At 35.0% G+C, this 16,286-nt stretch overlaps 1 protein-coding gene across 4 annotated transcripts in view; it reads left to right on the forward strand.

The window, feature by feature from the left end:
- LOC144964411 (sodium/calcium exchanger 2-like) overlaps window positions 1–16,286 on the forward strand; it is a 142,247-nt gene that overhangs the window by 93,032 nt on the left and 32,929 nt on the right. For all 4 annotated transcript variants that reach the window (XM_078898631.1, XM_078898633.1, XM_078898634.1 and 1 more), the window contains one exon: window positions 4,782–4,868. In XM_078898631.1, the coding sequence (XP_078754757.1) occupies window positions 4,782–4,868 (87 nt within the window). The remainder of the gene's footprint in view (window positions 1–4,781; window positions 4,869–16,286) is intronic.

Below are 16,286 nucleotides of genomic sequence, written 5' to 3' on the forward strand. Positions count from 1 at the left end.
CTTTTCTAGGCAAGTCAGCCACGATAACAATATTTTTCAATCAAGTTAAATGTGTGAATCACCCTTTTTTGTTTTTTGTTTTGGTCACGATGTGTCCATTGAGCTTAGCTTACCCAAATCTGGTCTATAAATAATGTCACTTTATTGTCATGTTTTATGAAAGAAACGCACTAGATATGTTGTATTGATGCTATAGATAGTTCGGAGTTGACGTCACTCAGGTCTTTGTTATTGTTTTTTGCCATCCGAGTTTATGAGTAATTCTGACCAAAATATATTAAACTGACTATAAACGTTCATGGTTACACACTGCTTCCGGATGGCAATGTTATGAGCTTCTTAGCCAAGCGCATACTATCTATACATTTATGTGTAAAATACTCACAGCATATAATGTACCAACACACTATGTGTAGCCTTAAACGCTTATTGATAGAATTTAGTGAGATCTAATCATAAAAATGGCTGCCTAAAAACAATAACAAAGAGCTGAGTGACGTCAATTTCATTGCTTCTAGTAATCAACTTACTTATCATTATAAATTTCATCTTCCTTGCTAAAAGAAAAACACAGTGGAAAACTAGATTGTCTTCCACGACAAGATTGCTTATATCATGATAAGTTTTCATACAGAATATCATCACTCATTCGATCGGTTTAAAATAATATGTAGAATGCTATACATTCAGAGATTTCAATGTTATGGAAAATTCCATATTCAACCAAGAAACGTTTCTTTTTTTTCTCACTGCTTTTATTGGTATTTCGAACACATTTTAGCTGTTGTATGTTGACTGCGAGACAAGGGACAAAAAAACATTAGATTTATTCCTGTGTAATATTAAAAATAGTTATAAATGTTTACCCCGTGCCCCATAAGGTTTATCTGACCACTGCATGCTCTTGCTACTCCCCACCTACCGCCCTGTTTTAAACGTGTAAAACCAGTAAAGAAAAGTGTACAGATCTGGAACGGAAGTGTGTGTGAAGATTTGCGTGGTTGTTTTGAATGCACTGACTGGAATGTTTTTATCGAATCATGTGATAGTGTGGATGAGCTGAATGACTGTGTGAGTGAGTATTTAAAATTCTGTGAACAGCTAGTGTCTAGTAAAAAAGAAATAAAATATTATCCTAACAACAAGCCTTGGATAACAAAAGATCTAAAACTTTTATTGAACCAAAAGAAAACTCTCTTTACTTGTGGACACAAAAAAGATCTGAAAACAAAACAAAAAGAGATAAAGAGGGTAATATCTAGTTGTAGAGACAAGTACAAAAATAAAATTGATAAATGCTTTTCTTCTGGGGATATACGGGACACGTGGCGGGGGCTTAAAACTGCTGTTAACTATAATCCAAAGCCCACGATTATATCAGAAGATATCGAAATTGAAACTTTAAATAAATTTTATTCACGTTTCGACACAGCAAACAAATTTGATATTGAAAATGAAAAACATAAATTAGACAGGGCTTTGGAAGATGAAATGGCTATTGAGGTCAGTGAGGAGGAAACGAGATTCGTATTTTCGAAACTAAACGAGAGGAAGGCTGCTGGGCCGGATGGATTGAAAGGAAAATTATTAAAAGAATGTGCCCATCAGCTTTCCCCCATTTATACACATATTTTTAACTGGTCCCTCCAATGCGTTTCGATCCCTGAAATTTGGAAAACTTCAAAAATTATTCCTGTTCCAAAAAAAGAAAAACTTGAAACTATGAACGATCTCAGACCTGTTGCATTGACTTCAATAGTCATGAAATCTTTAGAAAAACTTGTTCTTGTTAAAATTAGGAATCAGTTTATGCCATTGAGTGATAGTCATCAATTTGCTTACAAACCAGGACGTGGCGTAGAGGATGCCATTTTGCTGTTTACAAACAACATCTACAGGCATCTAGATCACGCTAGGAGCTATTGCAGATTGCTTTTTGCAGATTTTTCTTCAGCGTTCAATACAATGCAACCTCAGTTGGTTGTTCAAAAATTGACTAGTCTGAATTTAAACAAGTATATAATTGCTTGGGTGCTCGAATTTCTTACGGAGAGAGCACAATATGTTCAATTAGGACAAAACAAATCTTCCTGTATAACTACAAATACTGGTGCTCCTCAAGGTTGTGTATTGTCCCCTGTATTATTCACAATATACACGAATGACTGTAGAAGTCAAAACCTGAGTGTACCTTTAATAAAGTTTGCAGATGACACCGCTCTTCAAGGCCTCATAACAAATGGCAACGAAGTGGCTTATAGGCAAGAAATTGATAGATTTGTGTCTTGGTGTGATGCCCACCACCTAGAGCTTAACATAAGCAAGACAAAGGAGCTAGTGATTGACTTTAGGAGAGTGAAGGAACCGATAGAACCGTTAAAATTAAAGGACCAATTCGTCCAGCGAGTTCCTCACTACAAATACCTTGGTGTAACGATTGATGACAGGCTCAAGTGGGATGAACACTTGAAAATAATTAGGCATAAGATGTGCAGACGTACATATTTTTTATCAAAACTCTCTCAGTTTAGAATAGATAAAACCCTCTGCACATTATTTTATAGAGCAGTAATTGAAAGTGTTTTGTCATTTTGTATAACAGCTTGGGGAGGCAATTGCTTAGCAGTGGAAAGGAACAAAATAAATTCAAATATTAAAAAATCCATTAAACGCTATATAAATGGTGTTGACGATGTAGATCTTTTATACGAGAAATTTTGTATAAATAAAATAACTAAAATATTAAATGACCAGTATCATCCACTAAGACCATCAGTTATTATGTCAGAAAGAAGTGGTCGCCCTTTCTCTATTTCAACCAAAACAGAGAGACACCGAAAATTGTTTCTGCCGTCCAGTATTAGGCTTTATAACAACAAGCAATAATCATTTTATATAATTATTTCTCATTTTTACTTTTTAAAAATATAAATATTAATTTATTAATTTATTTGTTTTGCAATCTTTTCAATTTTCAATTTATAGTGACAGTTTTAACTATTTTACAGTGTTGAAATTATTCATATTATAAAGCGCAGCTCTGGGCATAGAGCTGCTCCTTTTTTTTATTTTATATATACATCCTATTTCCATTGTATTTTTATCTTATTGTGTAAATTATAACACGTCTGTACAAAAATTTTCCTTTTTGGGATGCAATAAAGTATTATTTATTATATTATTATTATTATTATTATTATTATTATTATTATTTATATTATTTCTATAACTCTCTTTTTTTGGTGAAATAATTTATCTGACGAAATTTAAACAGGAATCGCAATCATACTAGTACGTTTGGGATTTAGGTATCTGAACGAGCGGGATGGTTGATGCTGGATTAAATGATCCTGGACGTAGATGGAAGCAGTAGAATCCAAGGACCTGTACAAAAACAAACATATTTTGTATTTAAGCCTTGATCTCATTGGAAGCCAATAAAGGGCAATCAGCAAATCCTCGGAGCTACTGTTGAATCTAGTTTTACTAGGAATCAATCTTGCCGCATAGTTTCAAATTCAACTTAGTTAATTTTATTTTAAATTTTCAGCGAGGCCCGCATACAAGGAGTTACAGTTGTCCAACATAGAAACAGCTAGCGACACTACTAGTGTTTTAATGATGTTGTCCAATGAAAAATGATTTCATGTCATAAATCGTTGTGAGCTCCAGATACATAAGTTTGACAGTGTGGTCAATCTGTAAGTCTGTGGGCAAAAAATGTCCACAAAAAAAACCCATTTTTTGCCGAATGGGTACATGAAAAGTTGGTGTCAGCGATATAAATAGTGCTAGACTGAAGAATTATTAATTTTGAATTTGTAGAGCAGAGAATTATTTCTGTTTTAGTGCATTAAGTTTCTATTCATTTTTTCTTTTTCTTTTTTGTCACCCAGGACTTGACGAGTTGACACAATCTTCATTAACTTTTTAAGAGTGTCAATATTTTGTATTTTAATATTTTGTAAAGTTTAATGTCGTCAGTATGCATGTGATGTCATGTTTTTTTGTGGTATGACTCAAAGACATGGTATACACTGTGTTAAAATTGGACCAAGTACAGAACCCTGGAGAACACCAAATTTTAGGAACATTTATTGTAGATGTTTTTATTGACTGATAACAGATTGGGTGCTGTCAGTAAGATACAATTATAGCCAATCAAGAACCGTGGTTTTGATACCAAAACTATTTGACCATCGATCAAACAGAATAGCGTGATTGGGTGTATAAAAAGCAGCAGAAAAATCACGTAGAGTAAGAATGCAATATTTTCATTATAAGATACAATAAATATGTCATTTGTAATTTTCAACAAGGCTTTTCAGCGCTGTTGTTTGCTCTATATTCTGATTGAAATGTCTTCTAGTATTTTTAAATATCCAGCATGATTGACACATGTCAGGATCTAAATTGAGTTTTTATCAAGAATGGAGTTAGTATGGTTGACTTAAAGCAATCAGGGCCAATACCTGTTTCAAGAGAATGATTCAAAATATCAGTGATGGAAAGAGCTTCGCTGGCAAGACATCTAAACAGCAATTTTGTGGGTAAGGGATCAAGGAAGCATTAGTTTGGTGGAGATGATAAAATCAATAAAGAGACCACAGACACAGCCACTAGTCTTAAATTAAAAAAAAAAGAGAAGCACGATCGTTGTTCCCTATTCTCATCCTTATAATCTTGAACTCTAGCTGATTTTGTAAGTCTCTAAAAGCATCTGTGTAGATTCATGAAACATTACATCAATTATAATATTTTGGTATTCTTTAATTCAACAGTGACCTTGAGACAGGGCAACACCCGGCACAGCAAGACTTGAGGGCCAAGATAAATGCTGAACCAAGCGTTACGCACGCACGAGCAAGGTGAGTGCATATTAAGTGAATCGAATATTTTTGAGTCATGTTTGCCATAGTCATTTATTAATTCAAAGTATCAAGTATTTAGATCTTGACATTTAATTCGAATGTAAATATAATATTATAGAACTGCATCCTCAAACCCAGCCGCTTCCACCAATGAAAAAATCAAATATAAATCGTTATATAATAAGGTAACAAAATAGTCACATTGTTCTTATCAAAGTAACCAAATTATGACTCTCGTGTAAATGTATATGTGTTAAAAAGCAGTGACGTATGTTTTAATCAATATTGTTAAAACAAATACTGCAGTCAACAGCTGGCTTGTATAAAATACACATTTGGTTTCACTTGGTTGGCTATCTTTTTAGAATCTAAGTTACTATTATCTAGTATTGTTTAACCATCTTTAACTAGGTGCATAGTAGCACATTAGGCGTTGATTCTAGTCTGATGTCCTACTCCTTATGTGATGTTGTTTTCGACAATATTTCCCATTATTGTTTGAATAAATATTATAATAAAATATTTAAAATTTAAATAAGAATTTGTAATAAGGACTCACTTTCGCTTTAATTCTTTTTGATCGTCAAATCGATCTATTATATATATATATATATATATATATAATATATATATATATATATATATATATACATTCCGAGCATTATAAATCTATAAAAGACAAGTATTTTAAAATAAGTGGAATTGTTGGTCACGCATTCCAGTTTTAACTAAATTAAGCCATACAAATCGAAGGGTCGAGTGGATAGGGAGTATTGGAAATGAAACCTATCAAATATAAACGAGTTGAAAAAGATTGGGATGTCTAGGAAACAAACTTTTCATCTGCCGCCATCAAAACAATGTAAGTGCTGAAACAAGAAGTAATTACTGAGGCTATGTGATCTACTGGCATGCCACTCGCTTTCGAACCCGAAGGTCCTCGCTCGGCATTTAGTTAAGCCCTTGGAAAAGAATCTTTACTCACTTTCTCTCACCGTACTCAGGTGTAAAATGAGTATCTGGTCGTTAACAGCGTTGTCTCTGTCCGAAAAAAATTGTAATATCGCCTAACAGGCGTCATGGCCCGTCCTACATGTCAAGTGTTGCTGTTGGCCAGGGACCCCTTGAGCACGTGTAGTGGATATTGTGCTATATAAATGCTCTAGTTTTTATTTTACTGGTATGATGGAAACATAGAGATTGCAGACTGTCACACTCTATTGAAGAGTAGCATTGATTTTAGAGATCCTGTACAAACTCTTATATAGCGTCGTTATTTACAAAATATGTTCTATAAATCTATATACTCTATTTTCTATTTCTATTAAATTCTTACTATAGGGAATGAGATTAGCGGAAGAGTAGCGTCCCTTGATTGGACGTCACCTTACAGAGAGAACGTCAATTTGGTTTTGCGCATGCGTCTCTCTCGTCCTCGCTTTCGGTGAAGTGTCTCAAGCCGCTCTCACCGGAAGCGAGGACGAGAGACGCATGCGCACAACCAACATGACGTTCTCTCTCTAATAACTTTTCCGCCAATCAAGGGACGCTACTCTTCCGCTAATCTCATTCCCTATACTTCACAATTTATCTTCACGCTGATTTATACACATACTACCATTAGTTACATTTTAGCGTCAACGCTCCTTTACCACCTGAGTAAATAGACACATACTCGTACATCTGCTCTCCTGATGATATGGAATGACGCTTGATAAGAGTTTGCTTAATGTCAATGCAGATTCAACGTATAATTTATTTCTCAATAGGGTAGAAAAGTCGTGACGTCATATTGTCTCTACTTTTCCGGTTTCAAAATCCTTTAAAATGTGTATGTTACTAGCCCTTGGGAGGACTAGTTATGAATAGGTTACATATTGAATTATCTCTCTTAGTAGCAGGGTGCATAGGTAGATTATTATTAGAATTACGGGAGGTAAAAGAGCGGGGATGGATGATCTTTCTTTATGACCAACATATATTTAGACAAGACACAAAGATGCTTTCTCTCTAAAATCAGAAAATCAATAACACAAGGTATGTATCCAGTCCTACGGAAGAGTGGTTTTACACTTCCAATGAATTTGGAACCATTTTTTGATATCGCACTTTTGCTCCCTATTACTTTGTATAATATAATATCTAAACGTAAGCACAGCCCGGATTCAGATGTCACCATTGTTTTGTCTGTATGAAGCTACAGCACGGATCAATAACGTAACAACTCATACGACCAGGTTTTTAAAAGTTTTTCACACATTGTTATAAATCCTGATATCGAACAACTGGATTATCTAAGTAATTTTTAAAAAGTCATTGATGAGTTTGAATGACTAAGAAATGACCCGCGGAAACACTCTTTTCGTTACATTGTTAATATATTCATTTATGTATCTATTTATTCCTTTGTTTATATTTTTCTATATTTTAAAGGTATTCAAGCTTTTAGTGCATAATACTTCCAGTTATATTCATTATTATCATCACCATCATCATCATCATTATCATCATCATCATCATCATCATCATCATCATCATCATCAACAACAACAACATCTGCTACTACTACTACTACTACTACTACTACTACTACTACTACTACTACTACTACTACTACTACTACTACTACTACTACTACTACTACTACTACTACTACTACTACTACTGTTAGTCCTTATCCTCCTTCTTCTCCTTCGTCTCCCCACTTTCTCTTTCTCCTCCTCGTCGAACACAACAACAACTACTGCTACTGCTACTACTACTACTACTACTACTACTACTACTACTACTACTACTACTACTACTACTACTACTGCTGCTGCTGCTACTACTACCACTACTACTACTACTACTATTACTACTACTACTACTACTACTACTACTACTACTACTACTACTACTACTACTACTACTACTACTGCTGCTACTATTTCTACTACTACTACTAATACTACTACTACTACTACTACTACTACTACTACTACTACTACTACTACTACTCCTTCACAAGGTTGACCATAGAGATAATGTATATTTTTGATGTACCCTTGCAGGTTCAGGTAATTATCTTTTCTAAATTCTTTTATTGTTCATTTCTTCAAGACCAACCATACAACCTTTCCAATTTTTATATTTTAAAAATCCTTATCGTTTTTTTTATCATTATTATTCTAGACGTGAAATAAACCTACCTTAATCAGAAAACTGAAGTACTCTGGATAAACACGTATTTAAAAATTGAGCCAGAAAACTCGTCCTTCAAATTTGAATGACCCTCATCTAGGCAAAGCCCTCAAAAGTCTTCAATCAAGTCCTAGGGTTGAGTGTTTTAACCAAGATGAGGGTCCTATAAATTGATCGATCATTTTTGAAAGACAAATTTTCTGCCCAATTTTTAAATACATGAGTTTTCAAAAGTACCATAGTTAAACCAACGTGCCCTTATTTGCAGGTCTGATGACCCAATGCCTTATGGGCTCATTGTTGAAATTGAACTTTCATAAATTGACGCAAGATATTGTCCATTTCAACAATGCCCATAAGCGGGTTCGGATGTTAGACCTGTATATATGTACACGTAGGGTTAAACCCATATTTGTAACATTTGAAAATGATTCATGAAAATATCAACTTTAAGGCAGTCAATCTTTTTCTTGCAATGCCATGAGCTATCACGTAAAAGACAGATGGTTTTTAACATGTGGGATAAAATTGTTGTATTTCTTACTGTTTTATTCTCATTGTTGAGATCTGTAACAAATTAAGAGAGAATTATTGTGAGGACTCCTTATTGTTTAGAAATATTGTCAATTAGAAAACACACATGCATATTTGAACATTCACCTACTCACACATACACACATACACACAGACACAGACAAACACAGACACACACACACACACATACACACACACACACACACGCGCGCGCACGCACGCACAGAGAGGAGAGAGAGAAAGAGAGAGAGAGAGAGAAAGAGAGAGATAGAGATAGATAGATAAATAGATAGATAGATAGTTGATAGATAGATAGAGAGAGAGAGAGAGAGAGAGAGAGAGAGAGAGAGAGAGAGAGAGAGAGACCTCTAACACAACTCTCAAAAACAGTGAACTTCAACTCATTCCCTGTATCGATTCAGAAGGCACATTCTTTGCATTGTATTTGACAAGCAAACCTTTTATGTCATTAAGTAAACTGAATAAAGAGGCAAATGAATAAACGAATATTATTAATTTTCTATAGATACTGTCTTTTACGTAAAATAGCTTTTAACAGCGATAAAAGTATTGCTTGTTTATTCAATACATATTATACTATACCCTGTATTTTACTCATTATGTAATGAACCTGTATATGAAAATGTAAAAGTAGAAACGGTTAAAATGTAAATTTCGTCAGCGGCAGATATCCCATCTGTTATGATGTTTTACCTGAAAAAAAGAAACAACACGTTTTTGTTTAAATTTTGACCAGACAACTCGTCGAATAAAATTACCCTTTTCTCGTCACAACTATCTAACTGAACTAATTTTCTAGATAGCGTCTTTAAAACGTGTATTTTAAAACTAAATAAATAAATAAATAAAATAAAATAAAAACAAAACAAACAAACTGGCAACCAGTTGTTGTACACTTTACAAAAGAACAATTAAAAAAAAAAGAAACGAACAAACTAGAACGAGAGAACTCATCCACGTGAATTGGATTCAATAGTCTGATGTCACGCCGCCGGCAACGGCGGCCATCTTGGTTCTAAACAAAGAAAATCATTACTTTTTATTCTTCAAGCTGGCGAGAACTTTTCATATGTCTTTTGATCAGAATGTGTAAAAGTCAAAACATGATCAAATTTATGTTTTTTTTTCTCTCTGGATACGCTTTTATGCTCGCCGGAGAAATATTTCATACGGGGGTCCGCCATTGTTCCGATAGTTTAGAGCCAGTGTTGCTAAGTTACCATGCGTCATTAGGAAGGAAGTGACGTTACGACTGTTGAAGAGTATTGTAGCTGTAACAGGTATAATAGTCACATTGCAAAACACCAAAAACGTGTTTCAATGGCCATGATTTGAAGTCATTCATGTTTTGGACAAAAGTCAGACAGTTTTTGATTCAATCTTAAATTAATTTTTTAGACATCTTACGGCTATTAAGTTATTCTCCCATTCTTCGAAATAATATTTCATCATTTACATTACACTAGAGTTTCTGATTTTTTTAAAGGAAATCTTGCTTAACCCACTATGATAGTTATGAGAAATGGGCATTTCACGTTATAGTTTGATGATGTCGTCAAAGTATCCGATGGAAAACTATAGATTTCAATCATTATTCAATAGTAGTGATATTTTGTTTTAAAAAAATCAAACTATCTTTGTACATCCAGGCATTTTGTATAAATATGACATTGACTCCAACCTATGTACTTTTAAGTGAAGATGACGTACTTCTTGACACCAAAATAAAAAACAAGAAGTCAACATTTTGTATAAATATGACATTGACTCCAACCTATGTACTTTTAAGTGAAGCTGACGTACTTCTTGACCCCACAATAGAAAACAAGAAGTCAACATTTTTTACCAGGGGTCAAATGGAATCCATGTAAACATGAATTAAGTAGTTTTTTATCTGTCGTACTCTGATAAAACAGGTTTTTAAATTTTTGGCCAAAAAAACTCGTCCTTCGAATATCAATAGATTAAAATGACCCTAGTCAAGGCAAAAACTCTCAAACCTGGGTCTTCGTGAAGTCAATAAGTTTGAGTTAGTTTTATTTTTGTTTTTGTTATTGTTTTGCCAGTATTAGGGTCATTTTAATCACTCGATATTTGAATGACTCGTTTTCTGGTAAACATTTTAAATATTTCTTTTTTTTTTTGTGTGGCTATGTGGTCTCGTGGCATGACACTCGCTTTCGGATCGGAAGGTCCTGGGTTCGAGCCTCGCTCGACGCATAGTTGAGTCCTTGGAAAAGACTCTTCACTCACACTCTCTCACCGTACTCAGGTGTAAAATGAGTACCTGGCCGTTAACAGCGTTGTCTTTGTCCGAAAAATTGTAATATCGCCTAACAGGCGTCATGTCTCGTCCTACATGTTAAATATTGCTGTTGACCAGGGACCCTTTGTAAAGCGCTTTGAGCACGTTAAGTGGATATTGCGCTATATAAAAGCTCAATTTTTTTTGTTTGTTTTTGTTTTGTTTATTAAATTATTTTTTTTCAAAGTACGGCAGTTACGAGATATAACCTGATGTTTTGTTTTTTAATGAGTTATTATTGCTTCAACTGACTCCTTTGTCATTGTGACATATCGTTTTTTAATTGGGATGATTTTAAATGCTGAAACATTTATCAGTGGTTAAAAATAAATCACCATATTTATGACGTTTATGTTAATTTTATACCATGTTTCGTTTGACACAATGTATGTGGTATATTTTTTTTCGATGACTACGATGTTACTAAAGTGCATCTGTGTTAGTGTGTCTATGTCTATATTGTATTGTTATAAATGTGTCACCAAATGATAAATTACCACTTTTTTGAGGACAATAAAGATTTATTATTATTATTATTATTATTATTATTATTATTATTATTATTATTATTATTATTATTATTATTATTATTATTATTATTATTATTATTATTATGTACGTAGTTTTTTAACCAGTTAACCGTCGTACTCTGGAAAGACTAATTTTAAAAAATTTAGCCAGAAAACTCGTCCTTTAAATATCGATAGATTTACTCTCAAACCTGGGACCTCTCGCGCTCTTCCATCCAGTCCAAGATTTGATGGATGAGGATCATTTAAATAAATCGATATTTGAAGGACGAGTTTTCTGGCCAAAATTTTAATTATTTGTCTTTTTTTATAAAGTATTATTCCAGAATAACGCGATCCAGTAGAAGTGTTAATGCGCCCTAAGATATATCTCAATTCATGTATCATATAGATAGTATGCTCTTGGCTAAGATGCTCACAACATTGCCATCCGGAAGTATAACGACCCAACACACAAAACTATGTATAACCTTCATCGTTTATAATCTGGTTAATGCAGTTTAGTGAGAATTACTCATAAACGTGGATGGCAAAAAGCAATAGCTAAAAACCTGAGTGACGTCAACTTTATACTATTTATACCTTTACCTCTTAGAATAGTTACTTCAATTCTTTATTACCCTTGTCATTCATTTACCACCATGTTATTTTGAAATACATTTTTTGTCTTTTGTCTTGTTTTCTTTCTTTACACCATTACTATTTTAACCCCTGTTATCATTAGTCATCTCTATCGAATCCTATTACATTGGATGAAATGACTAGGAAAAAAAACAAACAAACAAAAAATGTCTTAAATTAGATTTTTATAGATATCCATAACAAATGATTATAACATTGTATTAACGAATTCACGCTGTTGATTTTTTTAATCCTAACATCATTACGATCCATGTACAACTCGCATTGGAAGTTGTATTTTTCCAATATAAAGCATCATTATATCTCAGCAAATATTTTACGACTAGAACAAAATCACCTATTGATGCTATGCGTTTAGGTAAAATACTAACAACATCCGTCAGACGGATATAACGCACCAAAACACACACTTATGTGTAACCTTTAACATATATAGTCTGATATAATCTAGACTGAAAACGTATCACTGCAAGGCTGTCTAAAAATAATAAGAAAGAACTAAGTGACCCCAACTTCGTTCTATCTATAGATAGAATGCGCTTGGCCAAGGAGTTCACAACATTGCCATCCGGAAGTATAACGGACGAACACACAAACTCTGTGTAACCATGAACTTTTATAGTCTGGTTAATACAGTTAAGTGAGAACAACTCACAAACGCGGACGGCAAAAACAATAACAAAGGCCTGAGTGACGTCATCTGCATACTATCTATACATAGCTACCCAACATTTTTTGCTGAGTGTTTGTCATCCCTTTAAAAACGCCACTTTAAAAATGCATTGCATTAAAAAATGTTTGAGAGTTTTTAACCAAGACGAGGGTCATACAAATCGATGGATATTTGTAGGACGACTCTTTTGGCCAAAGTTTTAAATACGAGTTGTTCAAGGGTACACCAGTTAACTGGCCAAATATTATATCAATTCAATTCAATTCAATTCAAAGGTTTATTTTTAAGCAATTGCCAATAATATAACTCAAATAAGAATATAATATTTCCAATCAACAAATCAAGTAATAATAGAGCAATGAAAACCAAGGGTCGCCATTAAGCGCCACCGGCAGAAGTAGCAAAGAAAACAACAACAATAATAATAATAATAATAATAATAATAATAATAATAATAATAATAATAATAGTAATAATAATAATGATAATGATAATAATAAAATAATAATAATAATAATAATAATAATAATAATAATAATAATAATAATAATAATAATAATAATAATAATAATAATAGTAATAATAATAATAATGATAATGATAATAATAATAATAATAATAATAATAATAATAATAATAATAATAATAATAATAATAATAATAATAATAATAATAATAATAACCCTTTGTTGCATAGTGTCCAATATTTTGGACACATTAAAAAGTGTCCCTCATCTTCAGACCGACCTCACAAGTATTAGAAGTTTTGTTTCGCGGCAATTGGAAGCCCCAAATGCTAGTTTTTTAAACACCAAGAACCGCAACTCTGCCTACTTTCCACTCAATGCCATGCTGCAAAATGGCAACACCAGCACCTAAGAGGTAAGCCAACTTTTCGCTTATTTTTGACTGCTTTGTAGCTTTTAGTCCCAATAAAAGTTATTGTTGATGTGGGTTTATGGGTCCTGCTCACTTCTGAAGGGTTTATAGGTTCAAAACGTTGATCATTATTTTATAATTGGTGATTTTAAGGCTTGTCCAAAATATTGGACAGTATGCATTGGAGGAGGAAGTGACTTTTATCGAGCGTCCAAAATATTGGACACCATGTGCGGGGGGCGCGTTACTATAAATAGAACCGTCCAATATTTTGGACAGGATGCATGCAAATAACTAGATCAGTGACAACATTGCAATTAATTCAGTTGATTCTTTACTGTAACTTTATTTAGATATAGTCGGTAGTAAAGCAGCATTTGTGGCCGAGTTGTTAGCACGACTCGCTGCTTGTGCTGGTCAAGATTCAGTGAGCATGCTAAGTGATAAAATGGGTGGCAATGTGACCAATCGTGTTGTTTTTTATCTGTCATATAGGCTGAAAAGATCAATGAATGCAGCTGAAGCAAGGCTACTGGTGCTTGATGACATCCAAGACAACATTCCAGACTGTAGTAATGACGAGCGTCTTGATGAGGAAGGAGATGAAGAGTATGCAAATGGAGATGCTAGTGGTTCCGATAACGAGTGCGACCGCGACACAGCTGATTCGGAGGAGGCTGATCTTTCTAGCAGTATTGACCCGTAAGTTATTGTGATTGTAGAATTCCTCCACCAATGTGTAAAATAGCAAATCAATATCTTGAATGATTTTTGTGGTCGGATGTTTTAGGGCGGCATATCACCTCGCATGCAAAAGGTCGAGGGTTCGGTTCTCTGTCCTGCTCACATGAGACCGGAATTTTGGACATGTGTCAACGTTTCGGCTCCTGTCACCCACTGCGCTGTGTGGGCCTTTGAAGATGTACGCAATTCTTACGGTTTTTTCGTCTGTTTGTTTGTACTTTACTTAGATTTAGTATTTATTTCTACTTTTTATAACGTAAATGGTACATCTATTTCCTTGCAGAACTCCAAGAACATGGCACTGGGTGAAAAGAGACCTACCGCTTCATACTAGAGTGGAAAATGAGTTGCGAGCCAAGGGGCCAGCCTTGAACTGCCGGACGCCACTTGACATGTTTATCGCTCATCTTGATAATGAGTTATTGGACCTCATGCTCCTTGAAACCAACAGGCACCGGCTGGCGCAACAAAGACACCACGTCCAATCGGTAAAGAAGGAAGAACTGAGGACCTTCATTGGTATATGCCTGTACATGACGATTGTGAATTTGCCATTTCGGAGATGGTATTGGTCTGAAGCAAGGAAGCAGCACACTGTCTCCGATGCCATGACCTGTAATAGGTTTGATGAAATTTTGTCTGTCATCCACTTGAATGACAATGAACTAATGAGGCCAAGGGGGGAGGTGGGCTATGATAGGCTGCACCGGGTACGACCTCTATTAGAAAAGTTGAATATTCAGCTCGAGGCATGTGCCGAACAAGAGCTACATGTTTCAGTTGATGAGCAGATGGTCCCTTTCAAGGGTAGACATAGCCTCAAGGTTTATATGATGAAGAAACCCAAAAAATGGGGATATAAGATCTGGGTTTCGGCAGGGACATCAGGCTATGTCCACAAGTTCATGTTTGCTGGGGACCCTTTAGCTGCTAGTTTTAGTCAACCTGGGACGGTGGGGGAGGGACTCAATGTGGGGAAATCAGGGAGATTGTTCTAGCTCTTACTGGGGAACAGCCGCAGGGGAGCTATGTCTACTTTGACAACTACTTTGCTTCACCTGACCTCCTCCTTGAACTAAAGAGAAGAGGGTTGCATGCTACATGCACAATGAGGGCAAACAGGACAAAGAAATGTCCCCTATTGTGTCAAAAGGACATAAAGAAAAGAGGTAGGGGGAGCTACGACTACAGGTCAGATGATGATCAGAGCCTGGTCATTTGTGAGTGGTTTGATAACAAACTTGTCCTTGTTGGCTCAAACGTCCATGGAGTCGAACCCACCACACTTGTCACAAGGTATGACAGGACAAACAAGCGCCATATCACAGTGACCTGTCCTGCCCTTATAAAGGAATACAATCAAAATATGGGTGGGGTGGACAAATGCGATATGTTGCTTGCCTTGTACAGGAACACGATGAAGGGAAAGAAATGGTACAAGAGGATTTTGTTCCATCTCATTGACCTTTGTGTCGTCAACTCTTGGTTGCTGTGCAAGGCTAGCAATGCCGAGTGCAAGATGCAACTAGCAATGTTCAAGTTAGATGTTGCGAGGGGACTGATCAAGTCTTCGTGCCCTACCGAGCGGACTCTAGAGCCAACCCCTCCTGTCCCTGACAGGCGCCAGTCCAAGTCTGCCAAAAGTGTGAATGTGAATGCAAGGTATGACAGGGTCGATCATTTTTTGAAAAGAATGGATGTGAAGGATGGACAGAGGTGCAAGATGGAAGGATGCAAGAGAAAGTCTGTGTTCATGTGTCGCAAGTGTTGTGCGTATCTGTGTATGACCGGGAAGGATGGGTTGGATGACTGTTTTTATCGTTTCCACCACGCTTCATAATAGTAATTTTTTCAAAACTTGTAGTTTGATTTTGATGTATTCTTTCTTTCAAGTAATAAATGAT

Source organism: Berghia stephanieae, chromosome 2, assembly GCF_034508935.2.
Source record: "Berghia stephanieae isolate SIO BIC M18660-M18661 chromosome 2, UCSD_Bste_1.3, whole genome shotgun sequence".
Classification (NCBI taxonomy): Eukaryota; Metazoa; Mollusca; class Gastropoda; order Nudibranchia; family Aeolidiidae; genus Berghia; species Berghia stephanieae.